Below are 24,304 nucleotides of genomic sequence, written 5' to 3'. Positions count from 1 at the left end.
TTTTGGGCATTATCTGTACCGCGCAGAGGATTCTCTAAATTTTCTTGTCACAAATCGATAACTTGACTCGGTAGCTGAGTAAATGTGATTTACAGATATTATGTGTGTTTTATGTTTTTTGGGGACACACCGATTCGTCTTCCAACCAATACCTTGTTTATTTTCTATACAGTTTTAGGACCGAAATTTTACTATTCGATATTTTTTGAATAAGATATAAGTATAAAAATTTTAATTTTTAAATTTTACCTAATTATATTGTTGGAAAATCCACTATCACAACCGAAGTTCCCCGTTTTTTCCTTTGTTCAGTCTTCATATTTTACTTTGATTTTATAATAAACAAATGTAAAGGGTGCATAGCTTGAAGTCGGCACCGTAATTTACTGGCAAACCGTTGATCCTATAGGCATACTTACAATTAGAAAACGTATCCAAATAACGTGTAGAAATCAGATACGCCATTCATGTTGTAAATGGTTGTATTGTTATTAAAATAAAATAATTAACTTTTTTTAAGGACACCCTCTACTAAAAAACCTATATAGAAAATTGATGTTCTGTCACTCTTGAGGCCAACAGAAGAAATGGAATTCAAAAATGAAGAAAAATTAGGAAAAAACAGCATAGGCTAGCGGAAAATGCTTTTTCTCTTCATTTTTCTCCATTTTCGAATTCTAATATCTCAACCGTTATTGCACTTAGAAACGTGGAATTTATTTTGTTGGCCTCAAGAGAGACATGGCAACAACTTTTTAATAGGATGGATTTTTAAACACAGGGTGTCCGTATAAAAAGTTTTTTTTTTCACTTTAATAACTATACAGCCGCTTGCAATATGAATGACGTATCTGAAGTCCACACGTTATTTGGATTCCTTTTCTAACTGCACCTTATATGCGTGTGCGTCTCACGTTAAAGGCCCAAAGATTGGCAAATCCTTGACTTTAGGGGTAAAATCTAGGACTAACTGAAGCGAACTGGGCACGGTAGCCCAGGTCGATAAGATACTCGCCTGAAGTACCAAAGGATGTTTAGAGGTGTCGCGAGATACCCGGTTCGTCCTTGTCAGAAACTTTCCTGACGCAGGGGTACATCAAAAACGGCGATATGACCACAGAAAAAGATTACTACCGCGGGGGGTTCCACATCGAGGGGTTAGCGCACCAACCTCTCGGTGAGTATAAAAAAAGACTGCCGTTCGGAACCGGCAAAAATGACCAAAGCGAACTGGTAAAATCTCATAATGGAAGCGTTTATACATATAAGTATCGTTATAACTAAGTAATAAAATTTTTGGAACACGTAGGTTTTTTATCTTCCTGAATATTTATCACAAAATATATGCACACACATAAGCGTATATATAAATATGCTAATTTTATCAATATATGATTAATTAATAATATCATTCGGTTAATAAATGTTAAGTACTAAGTAGCAACATAGGCGGTGATAAACTTCGAAGGTTTGGGGCGAGGGCACAATGTTCACGCTGAGCAGGGCAGAATGATGATGATTTTAATCCATATATATGTATATGCATTCATTGATGCTGGGGGGAGCCCCCCCCCCTTTGTATCACCGCCCATGACTAGAAATAAGTTTTAGTGAATGTGTCTGTTAGTTACTGACATATTCCGGAAAATGCGTGCTGGTTTAATCACTAGTAGAAGGAAATGGGCTTTCATGATTGGGTTTTCCAATTGGTTTAGCCAAAGCCTAAAAGAGGAACTTTCTGGAGTATTTTTCCGACTTTCACCAGTTCGTTTCGATAAAACCTAAGATTTACTCGTCTTCGGACTTTTATTGTGTCTACTAAATCACTCTGGTTCTATCGTTCACCGTTCTTAAATTTTCTACCGTTAATTTTTTCAGAGGTATTTGAAGATGGGAAATAAATCACTGCCGAACAATATTTTTAGTAATTACTTAACAGAAATGATAACACTTTTAACATTTCACTTGTGTCATTAAGAGAATGATTCATGGGATTCAATGATGAATTAAATTTACTATAATACCACATGTGTGTATTATTAAAAAAAGGTTAAAAATTTTAGACGTGAAATCTTAAATAAAATAAAGTGAAATTTAAGCTTCTGTACTCCATTCTTTCCTTCCGAAAAGCACAGGAAAAATCCTGTAAAAAATGGGGAGATAAAAATTATTAATGATACATCATAGATTCATCATTCCTAGGAAGACATGGCTATCCGTAATCTTCAATGAAGAAACTCCGAGGATTAGGAATATCTTTTGATCTGAAAGAAATTTGAAATATATATATAGAAACGACTATATATATTTGTTTCATGAACGGCCGGTTTCACTAAGACAACTATAAAAAGCATTTAAACCTGAAAAATAGGGTTTCTTTTAACTTGAAGCATTGATCACTAACGGTGATTTTGAACATTTATCATGTTGAGAAAATACCGTCGAAACGGATGGGAAATAAAACAAACGCATCACTGAATCATATGAAACTAAAAATTTATGGGATTAAACGAAAAATATGCTCGACATATTATAATTTGGAGCTTTATTTTACTCAAATCGATTACTAATAATTGAAAAAAGTCTGATTTTTCATTTTTGTTCAATTATTTTAAAACAAATACGACTGCATTGTAGATAAATAATGTGTGCTTCTTTCTCACCAGATCATTTTTCACTTATATGGTTGAATTCTTCTATTTAACAACATCTTTTATCTAAAAATGCGTGTGGTGTCACTCTCCGCTATTCATACGAAGGTTTTTTTACAGCTGGATGATGCGAAGATGAATTCGGGGAATAATATTCAACTGTCTCTACGGAAAATCAAACCCATGTCCTCTTGAATACCGGTCAAGCGCACTAGACCACTACGCTACAGAACCAACGAACTTCTTTCCTTGTGGTTTATATACGCTGAACGAGACCGTGCATGGACAGTCAGACCTAATTAAGCTAATAGTTTACATTCACTGACATTTTTGCTACCAGATGCCGGCTTATTTAAAGATTATGTCAATGCATATAGGCTGTTAAGAAAGAGTTCGTCGCTTCTGTAACGTAGTGGTCTAGCTCGCTCGCTCGACATGCGATAAGATGTGGTGTGATCCCCCTCCCCACAGAGACAGTTGGATTTATTGCCGAATTCATTTCAGCATCAGCTCTAGACTGTTAAAACCTTCGTACCAACAGCTTTGCGTCTAAATTTAAATTTTATGACCGTTTAAAAATTGTGTCAGTTTTAAATTTAAAAAAATGCGCAAACGATCTTGATCTGGTCATTGATAAAATAATTTTTTTCATAGTTAAATATCATTTAAAACAAAAACAAAGTGCATTAAAAAATTTATTTCGAGAATATTTTTTATATCATTTTCGATGAAAAATTGGGGATTTATCGAAAATATGGTGGATTTCCGTAGAGCAGCTCTTTCCTTTCCATTCTCTTATCGTAAAACGAACACCAGCCTTTCGCCAAACAGAAGCTGAAAATATAAACTGGTAACTGAGAAAAGTAACCTATTAATTAAATGCAGTTTCTGCCATCGAACAAATCTAAAACCCCCAGGACGTTTACACAAGAGAACCACTGCATACCCTTTCCGTCCACGGTATAATAATCTTCATGGGAAAGAGGGTGAATTTGGACGAGAGGTGCAATTAACGTAGCCGGTTTCCTTCCCGAAACAAATCCGCCAATTAGTAATTTCGTGGCACTTCTTAATGAATTCCAAGTTTGGCTGAAATTAATCCTCTCTGTAACTTCATAGGACCTGAATGTTCATTAGCCCGAACTAACGTAGGTGTGGAAGTACTAAATTTACAAAGATTTTTTTTATCTAAATCTAAACAGGATGCACACATATCCAGTGAAGGTTCTGTATATATACATATACTATATAAATATACTTGGATAGAAATTCTGTATAAGTCTAGGTAATTGTTCCTATCATCTTTCTGAAATTTTCTTAGAAAGTAGTGAACGTTTTGTACAAATACGGAATCATCCGCAAGTATTAAAGTTTTAAGGAAGATCATAAAAGCAAGCCTGCATGTACTATGGTATTTCTCAGATAGCTTTTTGAAATTTTAATAAAAAAAGGATTTCAAGTGATTTTTATGAACGATCTATGAAAAAATGCGTATCTAAGAGTGATGACACACACACACATTCACACTTCTTAATTTATTATCTAAACTGAAATGTTTCAGAGAGAAAATATTCTTTAATTAGTTTGAGAAACTAGCTAATTTTTAACAAATGTGTGTATGTATAGTGAGAATTCCAGCTCACAATTGGATGTAGCATGATTTTGCTAAAAAAAATTTTTTTTGAGTGTTTCAAACCGTTTAATACACTACATTTCCCATAGTGATAAGAATAACAATTATTCTTAACCTTTTGCATTTTCGCGACATTTTCCTGCGAAATCTTTTCCCTAAAACGACTGTAGGGTCTGTGATTTTGCCGATATTTTTCCACCAAATGTTCTTAAAAGTAATTTTTAATGGGCGGGGGGGGGGGGAAGACACATATTATTTTATGAAACTTAATTTACAGTCAGATATTACAAATACAAATACCAAATTTTCCGCTGTGGTGGTCGAGTGGTTATAGTGACGGACTCGCGATGCGAGGATCCGGGTTCGAACCCCACAGTGGTGGTCGGCTGAAGTTGGTTTTCTGTGATTCCCAACTTCAAGGCGCAAATGCGAGCCGATCTCCCCGTTAAAAAGTATCGCCACAGAGAGCAACAGTCCTACAACGATAAATCATTCAATCATAACACTTCACTCATAGTTAGAAAACTAGTGGCAGATATTATAGAAACAGTATTGACACAGAATCGCACAAATTACGCGTATTAAATAATTTTGGTTTTTCTTCAACTTATTTGACCAAACATTAAAGGGATCGAAATTTTTCATGAAATTCTCATTTTATTTTCACGAGATTTTCATTTTATGAAAATTTAATTTGATTAAAATTACTTCAAATGATTCTGATGCAATAGTATATCTTTATTATTACATTTAAAATATCACAGTAGGCGAAATGTGTGCTTATGATCATTGAAGCTGTGACCGTTTGAAGGTGCTGTTCACAGGACGATTATGGGGTTAAAGGGTCAACCTCATAATTAGTCTCGAATTAAATGAGCCCTATTTCAAAAGTTCAAAATATACTGTTGAACAATATAAAAAATTTAAATATAGTTTTTTTAGTAAAATACAGATATCGATAATACCCTATCTAACACGTTATAGCTATGGTGTTCGGGTGCAAACGGGCAAGAAACGACTTTGTCATACTCCTGAAAAAGATATTTTCATAGTAAATGATAGTGTTTCTTGTATGTGAAACAAATGATACCATGAATAAATTTAGAGAACAAAAATTCAGAAAACATTTAGAAGGATACTTACGGTATTTTCTAAATCTTTTATAGCGCATTCTCTACACGGGTGAGGACTGATGAAGAGAAAAATGTCTTCCAGAGGGTCGGAAATCACACGTTTTTCCTTCCTATTGGCACAGTAGACAATGAAAACTTCAAGAAACTGCAGGACACGGACAAACATGTAAGTTATTTCATGATAAGCAACTTTTTTTTTACTCCCCATCTTGAAAGAAGAAATGAGAAAATTGGCATGTTTCATTACTTTATCAATCGCATTCTCAGAAAACAAGTACACGAGATGGTCCACAACCTTGAATAACATAGAGATATTCATTTCGTGTCTTGGTTGAGGGAAGGGGGTCGTACAGAAAGAGCTACGCTTTGCTCTTGTTGACTCACAAGGCCTGTGCTATGAAGAAAGACTTGATTTCTTGAATATCTTTAGATCGGAGGAACGCAGGTGTCAGGAAATATGATCGAAGTGTTTAACATTTCAAACACTTAATAGGATAGATAAATAGGATAAGCTAGGAGTTATTAATACACCGTCAATCAACTGCTTCGACAAGGGAACATCAGTATCGTTTAGTAAGAGACTATTCCAAGTTGCGGTGTCGCAGGGAGTTTTACTCTAATAGGATTGTTTACAAATGAAAAGCTTACCTCCGGGGGTCGTGAATTCTAACACAAAATTGACACGCTTAAAAAAAGTACGGTAGGCATAGGAGTATAAATCGCGAAGCTTTCCATACTTAGATAGCACAACCATAATCATTTTATGGGCAGTGTATTATATATTATTAATTATTATTTTTAGTGATAGATGTTTTTTATATTGGGGTGCTGTATTTTGGTTATATTTGACACCCATATTTTTTATGGGCATAATTCTTTCAGCCACCTCGTTGGGCAAGTTGCCTGCTGTGACCTTTGCATTTGTATGTTACCTCATTCTAATGAATACCTGTGTATTATATAAAATGTGTATAGCATAAAATTCACGATTAAAATTTCTGTGGATTACATAAAATAATATCTACATTTTTTCAAAAAAGAAACATACTCATATAAAAACAACTCATGTATTGTTATTTATACATTATTTCAATGTGACAATAATACACCAAATTCTAATCACATTATTTTTCGAAGTCCAAGAGCAAAACAAAAAGTGACGAGTAAACGACCTTGTTACTGCTGTTGGAGCCTGTTTTATGGGCACTATGCATTTTCTACCCATATAGTTTTAAAAATTTTTTGTTGACATTCCATCAGATCTCCCAAAAAACCATTAAGCATTTTATATCAGAAGTTTCGAAAGTTATTTCAAAGAAAAACGATTTTTTTTATACCTCACGCTTCAAGAATTCCATTTCCCTTTCATTCCTTTGCCTGCATGCTTTGAAATTTCCCGCTATCGGTAATGAATATTTTATGTACAGATGAAAATACAAAAAATGTATAAAAAAATTCCTAGAGCAACGTAAAAAAATTATATACGTATATATATATATTTTGGAATAAAAACTGAAAACAACGTAAAATTCTATATTTTGCTCATATAAAAAAATGAGAAGCTATTTTCTTATAAAGAAATTTCTTAAAGGGATGAAAAAATGCAGCAAAAGAAAATGTGTCCTTGGTTATTGGACTTTTTTCTTATGTTCATCTCTTCTTATGCCTACCACCACCTGCGTTCGCTTTGGCCCTTTAAAGTCCTTTGAACGTTTTTTTATTGTTTCTTTTGTCTCTGTGTGTATGTATGTGTATGAGATAGGCTGAACTAGTTTATCTTCAAAGTAAAACTAAAAAAAATGAAAAAGAACATCGATAAAAGTTGCATTTTCCTCTATTTTTTTTGTCTCAATATGACCTGTAACTTAGTTGGTATTTCTATATCTCTCTCTTTTTGTTTTCCTTTATTTATTTTCATTTCTCACCTATGATATTGTTTTCTCGTGATTACTGTTTTAGGTTCAAAAATGCGTCTCTATATTGAAAAAGACAGCAAAAAAAATGTCTATTGCACTGAAAAACAGTATGTTACGATGGGTTCAATGCTGATATATTTTTCTCACTGTGTTCTTTATAGAATATTTATTAATAAATGCCTTCTTATTCGTCTATTTTGGAGTTTTGCGTGTTTTTTTTATTTCCTCAAGTTTAATTCTGTAATCAAATCTGAGAAGGATGAAACTAAATTAAATTAAAATAATTATGTAATTTTCATGTCATAATTATCGACGCATTTGAATATTCGGTGTATAAAAATGCGTATTTGTATATGCGTGAATATATGTGAAATTTACCTACATTATATTTCGTACAATGTGCCATAAACAAACGAATAGTGTAATTAGTGATATCTTAAAAAAATAAATGGAGATACAGTAGGACCCCGATTATCCGAGCTCATGTGGGTTGACTCTACCTGGTAAAGATATAAATGGTGAAAATTACGTTCCATAAAAGTTATTTTTAATTACTTCACAATGCATTATGGCGATCAAATGTGAAGGCACTATAAATGTACGTACAGTATTGTGATCCATTTAAGGTTTATAATATTTCGAAGATTACTCACTGTACGTTAAAAAAATAGCATTGGAATGGCTTCTGTCATAGAGCAGTATTGAATGCTTCAGGTAACACCATGATGTTGCTCAGGAGCAAAAGGTTTGAAATGTTTGATCAAGAGTCGTCTGAAGTTATTTTTCTCATCAAACTCCTTCTCGGGAATAATAAATTTCGTATCGCCTTGCGCTAACCCAATGTATAAGATCCCATGTTACATCTGTAGCTTACCGTCCCCCGATCTGTTCCACTACCCTTTTCAAGGGACGATATCACCCATTTCGAGAAACATCGGTTAAATTCTCTACCTTCAATACCCTCAGATATCTTGTTACACGCTGTGACATGCTATTAACCAGTTTCGCGGGGTGTTTAGGCGTTTAGAAAGTCATTTTACTGCCCCTAATTTTTAAAATGAATTAATGAAAAATACTTCGGTTGATCGAAGAGCTGATAATTCGGGTCCTAATTTACTAGAACTCCATTGTCATTTCGCAATATTCGAATATTTAAAGATTTAATTATCGAATTTTAAAACACTTTTCAGTAAACTTTTTTTTCTCTTTTTTTTTAAATTTCATTTTTTCAAATAGGTTGTGAAGGGACACGTGATTGCAAAGCACGTTCTCTTTACCCGTACCATGAGCAGGAAATCGTACAAATCTGAGACTTATGACGAGAAGGGTCTAAAAGTAGAACTTAGATTGACTACTAATAAAATAGGTGACAATAAAGTTCATCAAAAGGACGATGATATCGAGTGTGAGTAAACTTGCTGAACTTCATACAATATAATTTATGTCGATGTAAAAAAAATCGACGATATCGAAAAAATATATATAATTAAGTAAATGAATTTTCTGTAATACTGTCGAATTTTCAGCCGTACGAATACTGTAATAAACTGAACTAACGCAAATCAATTTTGACAGGATAGAAAAAATCATAGGTGATTTCAAACTGGAAGTAATGGAAACCATCCAACAAGTCACAGAAAAAATCATACATAAACAAGAAGCAATGGGAAATGAAATGAAGGAGGTTATAAAGTCTATAGAATACAACTCAAAATGCATGGAAGATTTTTCAAAGCAGGTAGAAAACTTGAAAGAAATGGTTCAACAAATAAGTAGAGAAAATCAAGAACTCAAGATGGAAAATAAAAACATGAAAGCAGAAATAGGAAATTTGAAATATCATATGAATGAGTTAGAAACCAAAATGAGACGAAATAACATTGAGATAAATGGAATACCAGAAAGCCCAAATGAGAATATACAAGAAATAATTCAAGCAGTAAAAACACAACTACAAATACCTGAAAAAACTAAAATTGAATGTGCTCACAGAGTCCCAACAAGAAATGAGAATATACCCAAATCAATCATAGTAAGATTCAATAGTGAAACATCAAAAAACATCTGGATTCAAAAGGCTAAGCGACAAAATACCCTTACAGCAGATAAAATAAACCCGATCTTTCAAGATGTCCGAATATATGTGAACGAACATCTAACAATTGAAAACAAGAAGTTATTTCACCTGGCTAGACAAACGAAAAACAAACTGGATTTCAAGTTCGCGTGGGCGAAAGAAGGGAAAACATTTCTCCGGAGGGATGAAACTTCAAGGGTAATCAGGATAACAAACCAAGAGCATTTGCAAAAGTTAGAATCAAGCCACAGTGCAAATGATCACAGAGAACTTTCTCGAAATGCAGGACCAACGACCTCTGGAGGACATTAGTGAAGCAAAAAAATGTATGAACTGCCCCAGTGAACCAAACTCAACATTGACATTTCTTACATTGAATATTCAAAGTATAAGAGCAAATTTTGACAGTCTGGTGGTATTTCTTAGAACTTTAAATGAATTAATAGATATTATATGCCTAAGTGAAATATGGATTGAAAGTGAAGAATTATTTAATTACTATATTGACAATCTTGAGGGAATAATAGATTACTATTGCTATATAAACAGTAGAACATACAATAGAGCCGATACAATATTAAAAAGAGCCTTTGACTACGTAGATTTAGAGATACTCACAGGAAAATTGTCAACAGCTGGTATACGTGGAAACATATTGAGCTGGTTTAAATCATACTATTCTAATAGGAAACAATCAGTTAAAATAGGTGAAGAAATGAGTACATTCATAGAAGTAAAAAAAGGTGTCCCCCAGGGATCTGTGCTTGGCCCGATATTGTTTCTCATTTACATAAATGATGTATTCAAACTCAACATAAATGGTAAATTAATCTCATTCGCGGACGATACAGTACTGTATGTTGAAGACACTGAAATTACAAATTTAATAAAAAAAGTTGAAGAGGACCTATTTAAAATCAGTAACTGGCTCAAGAAAAATAAACTAAAACTAAACATACAGAAAACTAAATACATATGCTTAAAAACAAGAAACATAAATAGTTTGGCAAATTTAAGTATAAAAATTCATGATCATTGTCCGTGTCAACATATATTACAATGTAACTGTCAAGAAATTGAAAGAGTACATGAATACAACTACCTAGGAATAATAATACAAGATGATTTAAAATGGAAATCACAGTGTGAAAAAATAATAAAAAAATTAAGAATATATGCAGCAATTCTTTATAGACTAAGAGACACAATAGACAATAACTTTCTAAAAGATTTATTTTATGCTTGGATATATTCAACAGTAACATATGGAATCACTGCTTGGGGAGGTGCATATCAAACAGATATACAAAAACTAGATAATATATATAACAAGATAAGATCCCAAATAACAAGCACCACAATAAACACCAACAAAACAGAATGCCATAAGCTAACTATAAGACAAAACTATGTTTATAGACTAATAAAATTTTCATTCTTAAACAATAATTGGTTAGAAATGAAACAAAATAGAACGTCATCTAGATTAAATAACATATATAAAGTGCCAAATACAAATAAAACGTTATTTCAAAAGAGTTATAGATACACCGCTCCAAAAATAATGAATCTATACCATACAATCAATCATACAAATAATTACATAAGATCTAATAACAATATATTCACGTTTTCTATGAATACCAGTCTAGAATCTATATTACAACAATAATACAACCACATGATACAATCCATCTGTATGTAAAATTTCTTTGTAACATAAATACAAAAAAAAAAACAAAAAAAAAACTGTATATTGAACAATTATAAACCGACCTAAACCATAATAGGCTGTTGCTAAGAAAAATAATCTACTGAGAAACCCTGTAGACCTACTGGAAGGACAGGCATGTCCCTTGAGATCAAAAGTGTATGTTTAAATGTGTTTCTGTATATGCTTGTATATATGTTTGTATGTTATTAAAAAAAAAAAAAAAAAAAAAAAATCGTTTTGGATGCTGGTCTGACAAAATTTTTTTCCTGAATTTTTTTTAGATCATTGAAAAATTCCGCTACACATAAAGAAATCATCAGTATCTCTTCTTCTCTATGTTTTCCAATCAAACTAGTTCTAAAACTAAACTACATCTACTAAAGATAATCTGTAAATTCAGAAAAATGTTGAATAAACATTTTGGATGCATAGGAATGCAAAATTTTGAGTAAATACTCGTAGGTGGCATGCAGAATTTTGAAGTCGAAATACCTACGAACGCTGCGTTTAAACTTTCTTTAAACACCTACGGACACAGAAAAATGAAAATTTTCTTCGTCTCTATAAAATTACATTTTATACGAACGGTAATACGAATATGAATAGAAGTTCAAATGACATAGAACAGCCGCACCCACTTTCCGATATATGATTGGAACAATTGCTTAATGGCAAAACAGGTCCAACTCCTGAAATTCAATAAGGGAACTAATTTCATTGACATTCTAGCTTTCAAACCTGTAAATCTAAAAGAAATACCTAAAAATGTTAAGAACTTTAAATTGAAATATGAAAACTATCCCTCCGAATCATAACTATTTTAATTAGAAAAATATTCTCTTCCTAAAGTTGAATTTATTTTCAATATCCAGGAATATTTGATATCAATGCTTTTCAAATCAATTATTTTCTTTTTTTCCAAAATCGTTATTTTTCTTTTTTCCTTTTTTTTGATAGGGTTCATCGAAAGTAACACCATCCAAGGTGATGCACGTCATAGGAAAGGAGTCGTAAGGGCAAAAATCGTGAAACCAAATATTCCAGTAAGTAATGGAGTGGTTCACTTGATCAGTCACCCTCTGATTATTATCGACCAGCAAATCTTAGATCTCGTCGAAAAGGAAAAAGACAACAATTTAAAGTACGTTGAAATTTTTTTGTTTTCACGTTTACCTAAAATACGAATTTTACCTATACATTTCTCTCGGTTTAGAACCTAGATGAACACTTTGGCATAAACAATTCTTCCTCTCTCCATGGTCAAACCGATGGTGTTAACGTGTAGTCCTTGTGATCTTGGCGAAGTTTTAACATTTAAATGCATAGCTTGCATATGTGCTTTAAACGTTCATTACTGCAGTAATTTTGAAGATAAAAATTTCGAATCCCCTTTACACAAACACTGTCATATTCTTTCTACTTTATATTTTGATTTTGCTGGTAGATGAGCCAATCACCGCAACAACTCTTTGTTTGTTGCATAGCACGTGCGGCTGTGATTTCACTAATTTGTTTAAATGCTTTCTTTTTGCATTTCTTTCTTCTTACCTTGATGTTTCAACCCGATCTTTTCCTTACTGCAGTTTGAATCACAAAGAAGGTAGTTATATATTTGAAAGTAATATTACTTCAATACATTTATGTTATATGTGGTTTTTGAGACGCCTCTGTACGTCCTCTTTAAGACCCTGTATAAGCAGTAAAATTCGAAAAAATCACGCATTTAAGGGCTAACATTTAGCGATTCATGTGACACTGGAATGGTTATTACCTATGTCAGTGATTCGAATGGTGTGAACGAATCTGTTGATTCAATGACTGGTTAAGTTATGCACATTGTGAGAGATGGATGGCTTTTTCTCAGCCCAAGATATCAAGCAAACATTTATTTTCTTTATATTATAGTATCCAGAAAATAAATGTTTTCTTGATATGTGTGTGCACATTGTGTTTATCTTAAGTTAAAATTTTTTCATTAACTATTATTTTTAAAAACATTAAGTATATCAGCATTACTCGAAAAAAGCATATGCCTCCCATTTTCTGTGAAATGTCCTACACATTTTCATCTTATCATCTAACTAAATTAATGCATTCATGTTTAATATAATACTCTCACGAAAAAGCAAAATTATCGATTTAAATTTCCATTTGAAGAATAAATTCAGCAGTACGAAAAATACGCAGCACTAATTCATAGTTACGTTATTTAAAGTAGCTGACAGTTCACTTGATTTTCAAAGATTTATTCCTTATTTTTTAGAACATTCTACAGTCTAGTGAACAAAGATCCAATCTTCATCAGCCATCTTAGAAATGCAGCTCAAAAAACTGTTTTCGCTCCAACAGATAAAGCTTTCAAGGCTATCGATGGAGAAAAACTAAGAAATATCAAAGAAAATGCTACAGCAGCTCGTAATGTAAGTTTATCTATATTATAGGCTGATAAAAAAATAAATAGACGAGTTTTTTCCTCACATTTTGTGTATTAAAAATTGAAATTTGACGCTATTTCAGAGAATTACACCTGTAAAAATGACTCGTAACAATGTGGCATTTTTAGCTTTGTCAACACGCATAGCTTTTGCTGGTAAGGAGCAAAAGTAGAAAAGAGAGTATGACATTGTTGACAAACGAAGAAAATCAAGTTGCTAAAAAAAGCTGTGTGCAGTAAAGTTTAAACGTTCGGCTGAAAATATCAGGAGTAGGAGCATTGCAAAACGTTTTTTGATAAAGAGTAACAACTCGGGAAAATGTATTCCTATTTGTAAACGCTGGAGAGAGGGCGTACTCGATTGTCCTCGTCGTGGGCGTCCAACACCGTAGAGATCCGAGGTATCGGTAAATACAGCTACATAGGGCCATTTTACTTGAAAATTGCCGAATCACCACCGAAGTCTTCGAAAGAAAAAATACTCGGACTGTTCCTCATCAACTGTATATTTCAGATTCGTTTTCTTCTCATTTTTCTTCATTTCCAGAACAGAAAAAATGGATTGAAAGAGCAATATATTTCTAGGAAAATACCTCTTGACGCAAATTACTGCGGAGGCGGTTTCGAAAAGGATCTCTCCCAATGACTCCATGTTTGTTTCTAAGAAATGAGTGAGCAGACGAAAAAAGTGCAACGGCGGTTGAAACCTTCAACCGCTGGCTGATGCGAAGATAAATCCAGGAAAGAAAATTCAACTGTACTTGCGGAGAACGAACTCACGTTTTCTCACGTTCAGTGTACGAGAGCTCTAAGGGAAGAAAATTCGTTGCCTTTGTACAGGGTGATCAGCGAATAAGCCCTTTCAAAATTAAATATCTCTACAACAAAGATCAATAGAATTATGCGGTAAACGGTACGTTTATTAGCAAAACTGTAAGAATGTTGTACAGAAATTTCGAATTTAGTTTTTTTTAATTTTTTAAAATTAAAAAAAAAAAACTGGAGATTTTGGGGTTCCGAAAATCCTCATTTGTGTGAAGAGAAACCACTGCATTCGCCTAAAGTTACTGCATGGGCTGCGGTATGCGCCAGAGGCATTGTCGGCCCCTTCTTCGTGCGAGAAACGATTACTACAGCGATCCTGACTCACACCATACATGGGTAGCTTAACCTGCACAATCGTATACAATAATCGTCACTTGTTCAAATAGTTAGTCATATTCAATAATGAGTTAACTGTGAATAAAAAAAATGCTTTATTTAATATCTCTAAATCAGGTCGGGATTACTCTATAAGAATTTGATAAAAGATATTTTACTAAAATTAAAAAAAACAACCAATGAGACTATCGCTTACATTTGCTCGAATGTAACCGATGCGCTTATTGGTTGAATTTTTCAAGTCTCATAAAAGAAAGTTTTTATAAAACTTTTATAGTGCAATCCCGGCATTCAAAAAGTTCCCATAAAGAACTACTTATTCCGAAAGTCTATTTTGGACTTGCACCACTCTTGCACACTACGCCTCATAACTTACATGAACTTTATCAAATTCTAGATATCATTTGAACTGCGTATTTATCTTCATACTTGCAAAATAAATGCATAAATAGGTGGCCACCTCTATTCGAAATGAAAAATGTCCCGTCAAGGACAGTTTTACTCAGAACGAACGATCGCTCCTTAATCATGATGCTAAAAGTACCTCCATTCCGCGGTCACTTTTACAATCGATTGGGGGCAAATATGTCAGCGGCCACTTCTTACAAATAAGGGTTGAGGAAAAAAAAATGTTTGGATTGCAACACAAATTACATTTTTCTGAAAATACATTCACTAATTTTTCACAAAGAAATGATACAACGCAATTTCCGCGATGACGAAAATAAAGAATTTAAGACATTTTCTTTAAAAAAAAAGTGGAACCAATCGATACCCATTAAAATATATTTCTGAGAATCAAGGGTTCTCCGACTCTACTTCTATGGATATGTTATGTAACCTCAAAGCGTTTGGTTCATGTTTTCCGCAAAATGTAGATTCAGTATAAACACAAAGAAAACCAGAATCCCAATGCGGACAAAAAAATATCGCATAAGAATAAAAAATAATTCTATTGTGTTTCTTAGGCTATTATTTTATTTGTTATGCCCGAAGAAAAGATATTTAAAAAAGTTTCAAATAAGACTTTTTTTCCGAGCTTATGTCAACATGGATACCGGAGGTAATGTGCAATAAGGTTTTTGCTTTTGCCACGGCAATGTATGATTTCTTTTCCTAAATCTCAAGGACAACTAAAACACGTATAGCAAATTTTGTATTGATCTTCTTTTATTTATATTTCAATCATTTTTTGCAAAAAAAACATTTTCTTTCCGGGAAAAAAATTACTTTGCCCCGAAAGAAAAGATTTTTTTTGAGAACCTTGAAACTACCTGTGTATTTTCAATAACTGAGGAGAGTTCTTTGTGAACTTTCTGTAAGCCGAAACAAGCAACAACAAATATATCTAGTAAATGTAGAATAAAAAAAAGAAATGTTCCATGATAGCGAATGCTTTCTGCTCAATTACCTATTTCTTTGTAGCTGTTTGTTTTCTTTATATATATCGGGGCGAATAAATCCTATGTTATCGAGTATAAAATCGCTTTCGGTCTGAATAGAAGTCTGAAAAGTTGCTAGAAGTGAAGGCAACTATTCAAATGTTTTGTTTTCTCTCATAAAAATTATAGCTGACTTCGAACGCTAAAGCTGTGATGTCCTCATAATGACTTTATCCAAGATTTTCCATTCAACTCACTATTCTAAAAGCCACAAAATTAGCTGATTGGTAGTTTGCGTAGTAATGAAAATTGGATTGAAAGCAGACTCTCGTTTGAGTTTCCGGGTCATGTGATCCCGTAGCGTCTTCAAAATGGATAAATAGAAACACGGGTACTTCGATGAACTGTGCAAAGTCATTTTGTAACATATTGACATACATCTAAATGCCCGTCCTGTGTTTTCACTTATCAATATCTCCTGTTGGCTCATGATTGAAGTGCTGGCGTATCCACAGAAATTTACTTAATATCTAATGGACCACTGTTTTTTTCAGAAATGAGATTTGGTTTAATCTGCTCATAAATTTCTGACAGCAATCTATCAGACATGAAAGTGCAGCTGAGAGCCGTAACAGAGATTAGACTTTTTGAGTTACATAATTTGATAATTAATAATGACAGAAACAATTCAGAGTTTATCTGAGAAGTGAAAAAAGTTTTGTTTACAGCTTTTGGATCTTCACATGGTAATGCAATCTGTTGCGACTATTGACGTGTGGAACAGCGAAGACAAATTTTGGAACATGATGGCTTCTGACAACCAGAGAAACTTGTACTTCAGAGCTGTTGGAGAAGATCGTAACAGAAGTGCGTAGCATTTAAATTATTATCGTTGGTAATAAACACCACAATTCACATTTTATAAAAATATTTTAAATGCTATCTAAGTTTGAGTAACTCACTTTTTAAACAGAAAATATACGTGGTATTTTTTTCAATTTTAAAATGAAATGACGTTGCATGAAACGATAAACATGGTGGGAATTAGAAAGTATTAATAAGCATGCTTAAGTCGAGATGTTATCCATACTTAGAATAAGACAAAGATAAATACATTTTATGGGCATTGAATAATATTTTATCATGTGTATATACATTATTTTGTAATTGCATTTTTGATTGGATTGCTGTATTTTAGTAATATATGCCATCCATATTTGTTATGAGCATCTTTTCCTTAGCCACCTCGTTGGGCATTTTGCCTGTTGCGGCCTTGTATTTGTATTTGAATCATCTAACTGCTGAAAATTTACTTTCCGTATTCACTCTATCTTCATATTTCTAGAAGACAAAAATGCTTACGTTTCTCATATGATACAACATTAAACTTTTTATTAAAAGTTTTAATTTGAAGTAAGGTTAAGTTTTACATTGCACATTTTGCTTCCAAATCGTTTTACTGTACTGTAGATACCAATTATCATTTGTCCTATAAATGTTACTGATACAGTTTTGCATAGAGGAAGGACTAATCCTTATACAACAACAACGTGAATCTCTTCACTACGTTTGTTGGTCAGTATCACTCACTTTACACGAGAAAATTCCATTCGTCTTTTGCAGCTCTCACAGTTGAAGGAGGAGGAGTGAATGCAACAGCAGTAATGGCGGATCTTGGAGCTACAAACGGTATTCTCCATGTCATTAACCGCGTCCTCGGAATGCCATACTTGACTGTTTACAGCAAGTTAGAGCATGACCCAGATCTTCAGTGAGTAACCCACTGTTATAATATAAATGAAATTAGTTTCATTTATGATTCCTCCATTCTCTTTATGTATATATGCATGTGCAGGGTCTTTATGTACAGTATATGTGCATGCGTGTTGGGAGGGGAGATGATATAAAAAGAAGTTTCTATTATGCACCATATTTCTTTAGCTTCTTTTCAGACTTCATTGATCATTTGACGACAGTTAAGGAACACTTCAATATCTTCGTGTGTATGTCTTGTATATCGAGATATGTTATACGTATCCCGAGATCATTACTTTCTATAACAACCTAGAGACAAACGACCGGGAAAAAATATATTCGAATAAATGTATCAAAAGAAACATGGTTGCTCTGTATTGAGTATATTTATCTTTGAACTCGAAATTTCCGTGATCCTTGTAATTTAGGGAGGCGAATATATATACCGTGCTTAAACCACACCCATATTCTTTTTTTTTCGGTGCAGCGTTGTCGAAATTTATGATTACGGTATGGCGTGGACAATATCACGAGAAAAATGCGAACGCTATGGTAAGCTCGACTGTGCAGAAGTGCAGGCTGGGAAATACGCACCAAATGCCGAAAGAAAGGACAGCAAATAGTTGTTGTTGCATTTACTGTTGAATGACAGAAATTTACGCATTTCTTTCGATTATGAATTAGCCCTGAAACATTTTGTTTCTAAAGCTCTTAATCTTTTCATCTAGTCTCTATTTTATAATTTATTTTTAATATTTATATTTCTATGAATGCATGATTTATTGATATTATCTCTTAGGTTACACTTCACCAATGACCATTTTAATTCGCCTTAACGTCTTGTGTGTTCAACATACCTAGGACATATAAAAACTATGTATCAAAAATTACTATCCTATTAAAAAGAACTGATAAATTCATCCAATAAATTAAAATTAGAAAAAAATATTGGATGGATTATTAATTCTCTTTTAAAATAAAAAATGCGTATTTTTTAAACTAAACATACTTTGAAATTGTATAAAAGAAATTTTTTCTGATGTAAAATGATCTAGTTTGGAAGTTTTGTTTTATGTAATCAATTTCATGATCCGTTTCGTTTACAGTATCGAGAAACTCAAGTCATTGCTTTTGTTACAGAGATTTTCAAAAAGAAAAATCACGTTCATGCAGTATCTGACAGCGGTTTTGAATTTCATTGAACTAGACCTAATAGAAATGTATATTACAGTATGGGAAGATTTTATTAGACTTGCTCATACTTCACCATGCATTACGTCTAGTAAAACAAACGTAATGACTAGATGTCAAGAAAATGTTTTTATTTTTGTGTAGAAAGCACGTTCGAAACGTAATCTTCTTCTAAATTACTCGATCTGCCGTTTCGTAATGGCTCCCATTTATATATAGCGTGTTCAGAAATTCTACTATACGCATTGAAAGAGTGTTAGATGAAACTTAGTGGGTTTTATCGATTTATTTTATTATTATTATTCAATAAAGGACTTCCTTTTTCACGTTATAAATAATTCGTCTCTAATCAATAGTATGTACTACATGTGTAGATAACAGATCTAAGGTACCCATAAGATTTTTAAATGATCAATCTCCCCCCCCCCACCCACCGATGATTTAAACTTCCGATTTCCAAATCGCGGTGAATATCGATTAATTTGGAAAGAAAAGAGTGGATATGAAATCTCGTCATTATGACATTGATATTTTTCTGAATTTCATCGTCTTTTCGGCATAGAATATGTTTTACACTTCGTGCCTATGTGAAAAACTGAAAGAAAAGTAAAGGGTTAAGTAAATATGATACCACACATAGTTTCAACCCATTAAGTGGTTTTTAAAACTTCCCTGATCAGCATTATAACTGCCACGGTGGAAATCACTAAACACTCAGCAAAAGCTACACATTTTAAGAAAATTATTATTTTTTGCTGATTTTGTGGAAGGTGATAAATGCTCTCACTCAACACCGAGAATAATAATAAAACAAGGAGGAAAAACAATCTACTTTTTTTTTTATTATTTATACTGTACTTTACTTATTGGTACTTCGATTACTATCCCGCTGGCTCTTCTCTGAACCCCCTCAGCCAAGTCAATGCCCCTCTGAAGGTATGGTCTCCAAAATATAACAGCATACTCCAATTCAGGACGAACTAAGACCCGGAAAAGTAGAAATATCACTTTTGGAGAGTGCGAAGAGACCTTTTTGAGGATGAAACCAAGCATTCTGTTCGATTTTTTGACCACCGCTGAATGATGTTCAGAAAACCTAACTCGTTCATCAATAAGAATGCCCTGATCGGTGATCCTAGTTCCATCCGGAATAATAACACAAATCGTAAGGGAAAGTGGGTTTTTCGAAAAAAAATTAATGACCATGCACTTGTCGACTCTAAAAGGCATGCCCCATCCAGTTGCCCACGACGCAATCCGGTTAAGGGTAGTCTGGAGCAATTCCCTATCGCTTTGATTCCAGACTACCCCATTAGTCGTGTGCGAATTTCCTAACAATCCCATTGGTACCCTGATCGAGTTTATCGATAAGAAGTGAAAAGTATGGGGCCAAGGACACTTCCACGAAAGACTCCGCTTTTCACACCTGTCCAATCAAATTCCCCGTTCACCATAACCCGTTGTGACCTATTTCTTAACCACGTTTCAATAAAATTGTGCAAGTTGCCCCCAATCCCAATCTCATGTAGACGCTTCAAGGGTTTACCATGTTGGATCCTATCGAATGCCTTCTCGAAATCAAAGCAGAACACGTCTACATTTTTGTCCTTACCCAAAGCCTAAGTCACGTGATCATAGAAGCAAAGTAGGTTGGTTATACATGACTTCTCCTTTCTGAACCCTGATTATCCTGATTATTCTCCTCTATCCACTTCACCAATTGCTTTTTGATAATAATTTCAAAGATTTTCAAGAGTGAATTCGTCAAACTCACTGGACGATAATTGGACACGGCTTCTCTACTAACCTTTTTAAATATCGAAACCACATTAGAAAGCTTCCAATCCGTCGTGATGATACCCTGAGTAACACTACTCCCGTAAATCTGTGCGACTCACCCCAACAATTTATTTGCACATTCCCACAGGACCCAAGGATAGATATCATCTGGTCCTGGTGGTTTGCTTGCACATACATTTTTTAGCAGTTTTAGAACTTCCACATCTACCACTTTAATTTCGTTGAGGAGTTTTTCACCCCATGCTATACTGGTACTTTGCATATCGCTTCCATTTTCAAAAACTAATGCGAAAAACTCATTGAAATCACTAAAATTTCTACATTGCTTCCTATTCTAGACCCTCCAACCGATAGGGGGCCAGCAGTCCCCCTTACATCCATTATTGACGTGCATTAAAAAATTATTTTAGGTCAGAGCCGAATGTTATCCGCCAACATAGATTCAACTTACTTTTTACTATCCCTCATCGCTTTCTTCGACGCCCTTCTTTTTTCAGTAAATTTTGACAAGTCATCTCTTCCACTTTTGTATTCTCAGACTGTTTTCCTTCTGTTTCCTTCTGTTTTCAAGATAAAGATTACGCACCTTATCCGTGAACCAGATGGGTTGCGATGAACAAACCCGCTTTTTACGAAAAAAGAGTATGGTATCGTGCAAAACAGAGGACAGTTTTGTTCTGAATCCCTCCCACTGACTTACCACACTCACTGATACCAACGGGTCATTGAAAATCAATCCTAACCTTTTTTTCAAAAGTTCGAAGTTGGTTCTTCGAAAACAAGGAACCATTCTTTTGTTGTTCGGGTTTATGCGCGAAGAAGCTACAAAACGAATTAATAACCTTATGATCACTAAAGGAAAACTCGTCCCCACCGAAAGTTGTTCAACAAGATTCTCGGAAATAGTGAACTAGAACTAAATCGAAAATAGCAGACCCCTCTTGGCTTCTGATACAGGCTGATAGAAAAAATTGTCGAGCACCAACTTAAGAAAGTCTCTTTCATATTAATCTCTAGCTGAAAGGTTCTGCCAATCGATACCCGGGTAATTGAAATCGTAATCTGACAACCCTCTTATGCTTACACATGTAGGAACATTATGCTTACATCATGAAGTCTGGCGATGTAGTTAGGATCCCTAAAGTGGTAGATCTTACTACTATAACACCTACTACCCCTTGCCAGTGCTGGAATCACTGCCGCATCTGAACCCCTTCCCGGGCGAATAATAACAAGTCCCGTTACTCTGATAGAGACTCACTAATATCTGTTCCTACCTGATTTGTTTGATTTGATCATGATTACCTGTTCAGGGAACTTTCGTCTACGTTGCCACCTTCCCCAGGAAAACAACAGCGCTAGAAACCCCGAAAATCCCTACATACCCTGTTCCACAGTTCCCTAACCATAGAATCACCGATAATTAAACCAATATCGCTATCACCATCCACCTCACCCTCAACCACCCACCCCCCTCTAAACTGTCGTTGTACGTGGAGATTGCTTCTTCGACAACAGGTGGCTTCTTTATACCGAGCCTTCCAAAACCCTAACTCTGTCCCGCAATGCTTCGACCTCGAGCTGTAGTCTTACCATTTCCAAACAACCCTTACACTTGAAACTATCGGCTACTACCCCCCCCCCTGTTCAGGGAAACCTCCCGTCGCTACCTTTGCACAACATTATTCGAGGTCGAGGCATACTAATGCTAAAGCTAGATAAGAAGTGAAATAAATTCCGCTCATAAAGGAAAGAGAAAATCGTTAAAACAAATTAAAATAACCTAAGATACTTTACAATAAATTTCTACGAGAAAATTACAAGAAAATATTAATTAAAATTAACAATGTAATATTACAATGCAAAACATACGTAAAAATACACTAAAATACACTAAATAAAATGCTCAACACTTAATCACGAAGAAGATATATATATATATATATATATATATATATATATATATATATATATATATATATATATATATATACATACACACACACACAACACACCCCAAAAAATATTATGCTTATTAGTATTAGCTATCTTATTTCCTAACACTAAAAATGATTAGGCCCTATGCAAAATAGCAAAACATACTGATAGTACCCTGGGAAAACGTCTAGACTGTAGCAAAGATGCGGGAAAACACTAAAATGGTGGTAAATAAAGAACCAGATATTCCCTTGTATACGAGAACGGGGGCATAAAAATGACTATCGACAAAAAAACAATGACCAAAGCTGTTCATTCAGACATTCACGTTAAAAAAAAGCAGTATGCGTTGATTACTAGTTGGTATACGAGAGCTATTTTTTAAGTATGGACCGTTTGCCGATATCTTTCTAGATCACAAGTCGATAAATTTTATAACACTTCCTGTGTTTGCCGACATTCTTGCATGCATATTGACGTCATTGTGAATGACTTCAGTGGTACGTACGTTCCGTGCACATACAAATGTGTAAGAAAATTCGGTATTAGGCCACAAATCGTCTTTTTTTTTTGCTTCCTGATAGCAAGAAATTTCATCTCGCCAAGTCTGTTGTACTTGTCGAGTCATGGTCTAAATGCTATCACTAACACACATTTTATGCGTCTTTCTTGAACCCATTTATTACATTTCCTATCAAAACTAACCAGTGCATAAAGCATTTGACGGACGGATCACTAAGAAATCTTTTGAAGGTGAAATTTGTCCTATAAAAAACATCCGCAGATGTCCTTAGTGAAATAAATACTTATTGAAGAATGCTTTCGATGGCATGCACTATATATAGTGACAGTGCAAATAAACTCGAAAGGAAATGTCAAAATCAGTTTTTCCCGCATTTGAGCGTTTAATATTATAGAAGACATTAATTTTTTTTTTCTCTCGTGCAAAATAGTTAATTTATACGTTCAAATACAGTAGACGTTGTACTCTCCGGCCTAACGTGGTGAAAGGGAAGGCCGGATAACGGAAAAGCCAGATAGGACAGTGTTTCATAAATACTCACTTCCTACCCCGACAGACCAGTCACGACCCAGGCTCTGTCCCACCCGGGATATAAGCCTTTTACCCTTGCGGGTTGGGTCGCGCTGGGGAGCACTTTATACCCCAGCCCACATAAAATCAAAAATATCCTTTTTATACGAAAACCCGCTCTTATTCATACTTTCTGACCTCTTACGGCCGTATTCACCAACACAGTTTAAAATGCAATCGCAGGTGAAAGAATTGGAGATCGAAACGGATTGGTTAAATCGAGAATTTTAACCAATCCGTGTCGATCGCTAATCATTTAATCTGCGATTGTAGTTTAAACTGTGTTGGTGAGTACAAGAAAGTACTTAATAAATGTGTGTTTGTTATGTTCTGTGTGAACTATATTGCTTTAAAAAAGAAAGTCCAAGAATAAAAATCTTGCACACATTTCAAGGTAAACTTTATAACGTCTAACTTAATTGCAGG

The 24,304-nt window shown here is 34.1% G+C and overlaps 1 protein-coding gene across 2 annotated transcripts in view; it reads left to right on the top strand.

Annotated features, from left to right (window-relative positions):
* LOC149080168 (fasciclin-1-like) overlaps positions 1 to 24,304 on the top strand; it is a 163,832-nt gene that overhangs the window by 125,103 nt on the left and 14,425 nt on the right. For both annotated transcript variants that reach the window (XM_089239204.1, XM_089239203.1), the window contains exons 5-10: positions 5,451 to 5,583; positions 8,570 to 8,738; positions 12,082 to 12,265; positions 13,388 to 13,544; positions 16,830 to 16,968; positions 17,725 to 17,872. In XM_089239204.1, coding sequence (XP_089095330.1) covers positions 5,451 to 5,583; positions 8,570 to 8,738; positions 12,082 to 12,265; positions 13,388 to 13,544; positions 16,830 to 16,968; positions 17,725 to 17,872 — 930 coding nt within the window. The remainder of the gene's footprint in view (positions 1 to 5,450; positions 5,584 to 8,569; positions 8,739 to 12,081; positions 12,266 to 13,387; positions 13,545 to 16,829; positions 16,969 to 17,724; positions 17,873 to 24,304) is intronic.

Source organism: Pholcus phalangioides, unplaced genomic scaffold (genome assembly GCF_987345545.1).
Source record: "Pholcus phalangioides strain wild (caught in Gottingen) unplaced genomic scaffold, Ppha-v1.0 ptg000011l_1, whole genome shotgun sequence".
Taxonomy (NCBI): domain Eukaryota; kingdom Metazoa; phylum Arthropoda; class Arachnida; order Araneae; family Pholcidae; genus Pholcus; species Pholcus phalangioides.
The sequence above is the reverse complement of the archived record's forward strand: the minus strand, read 5'-3'. Positions and strand labels throughout refer to the sequence as shown.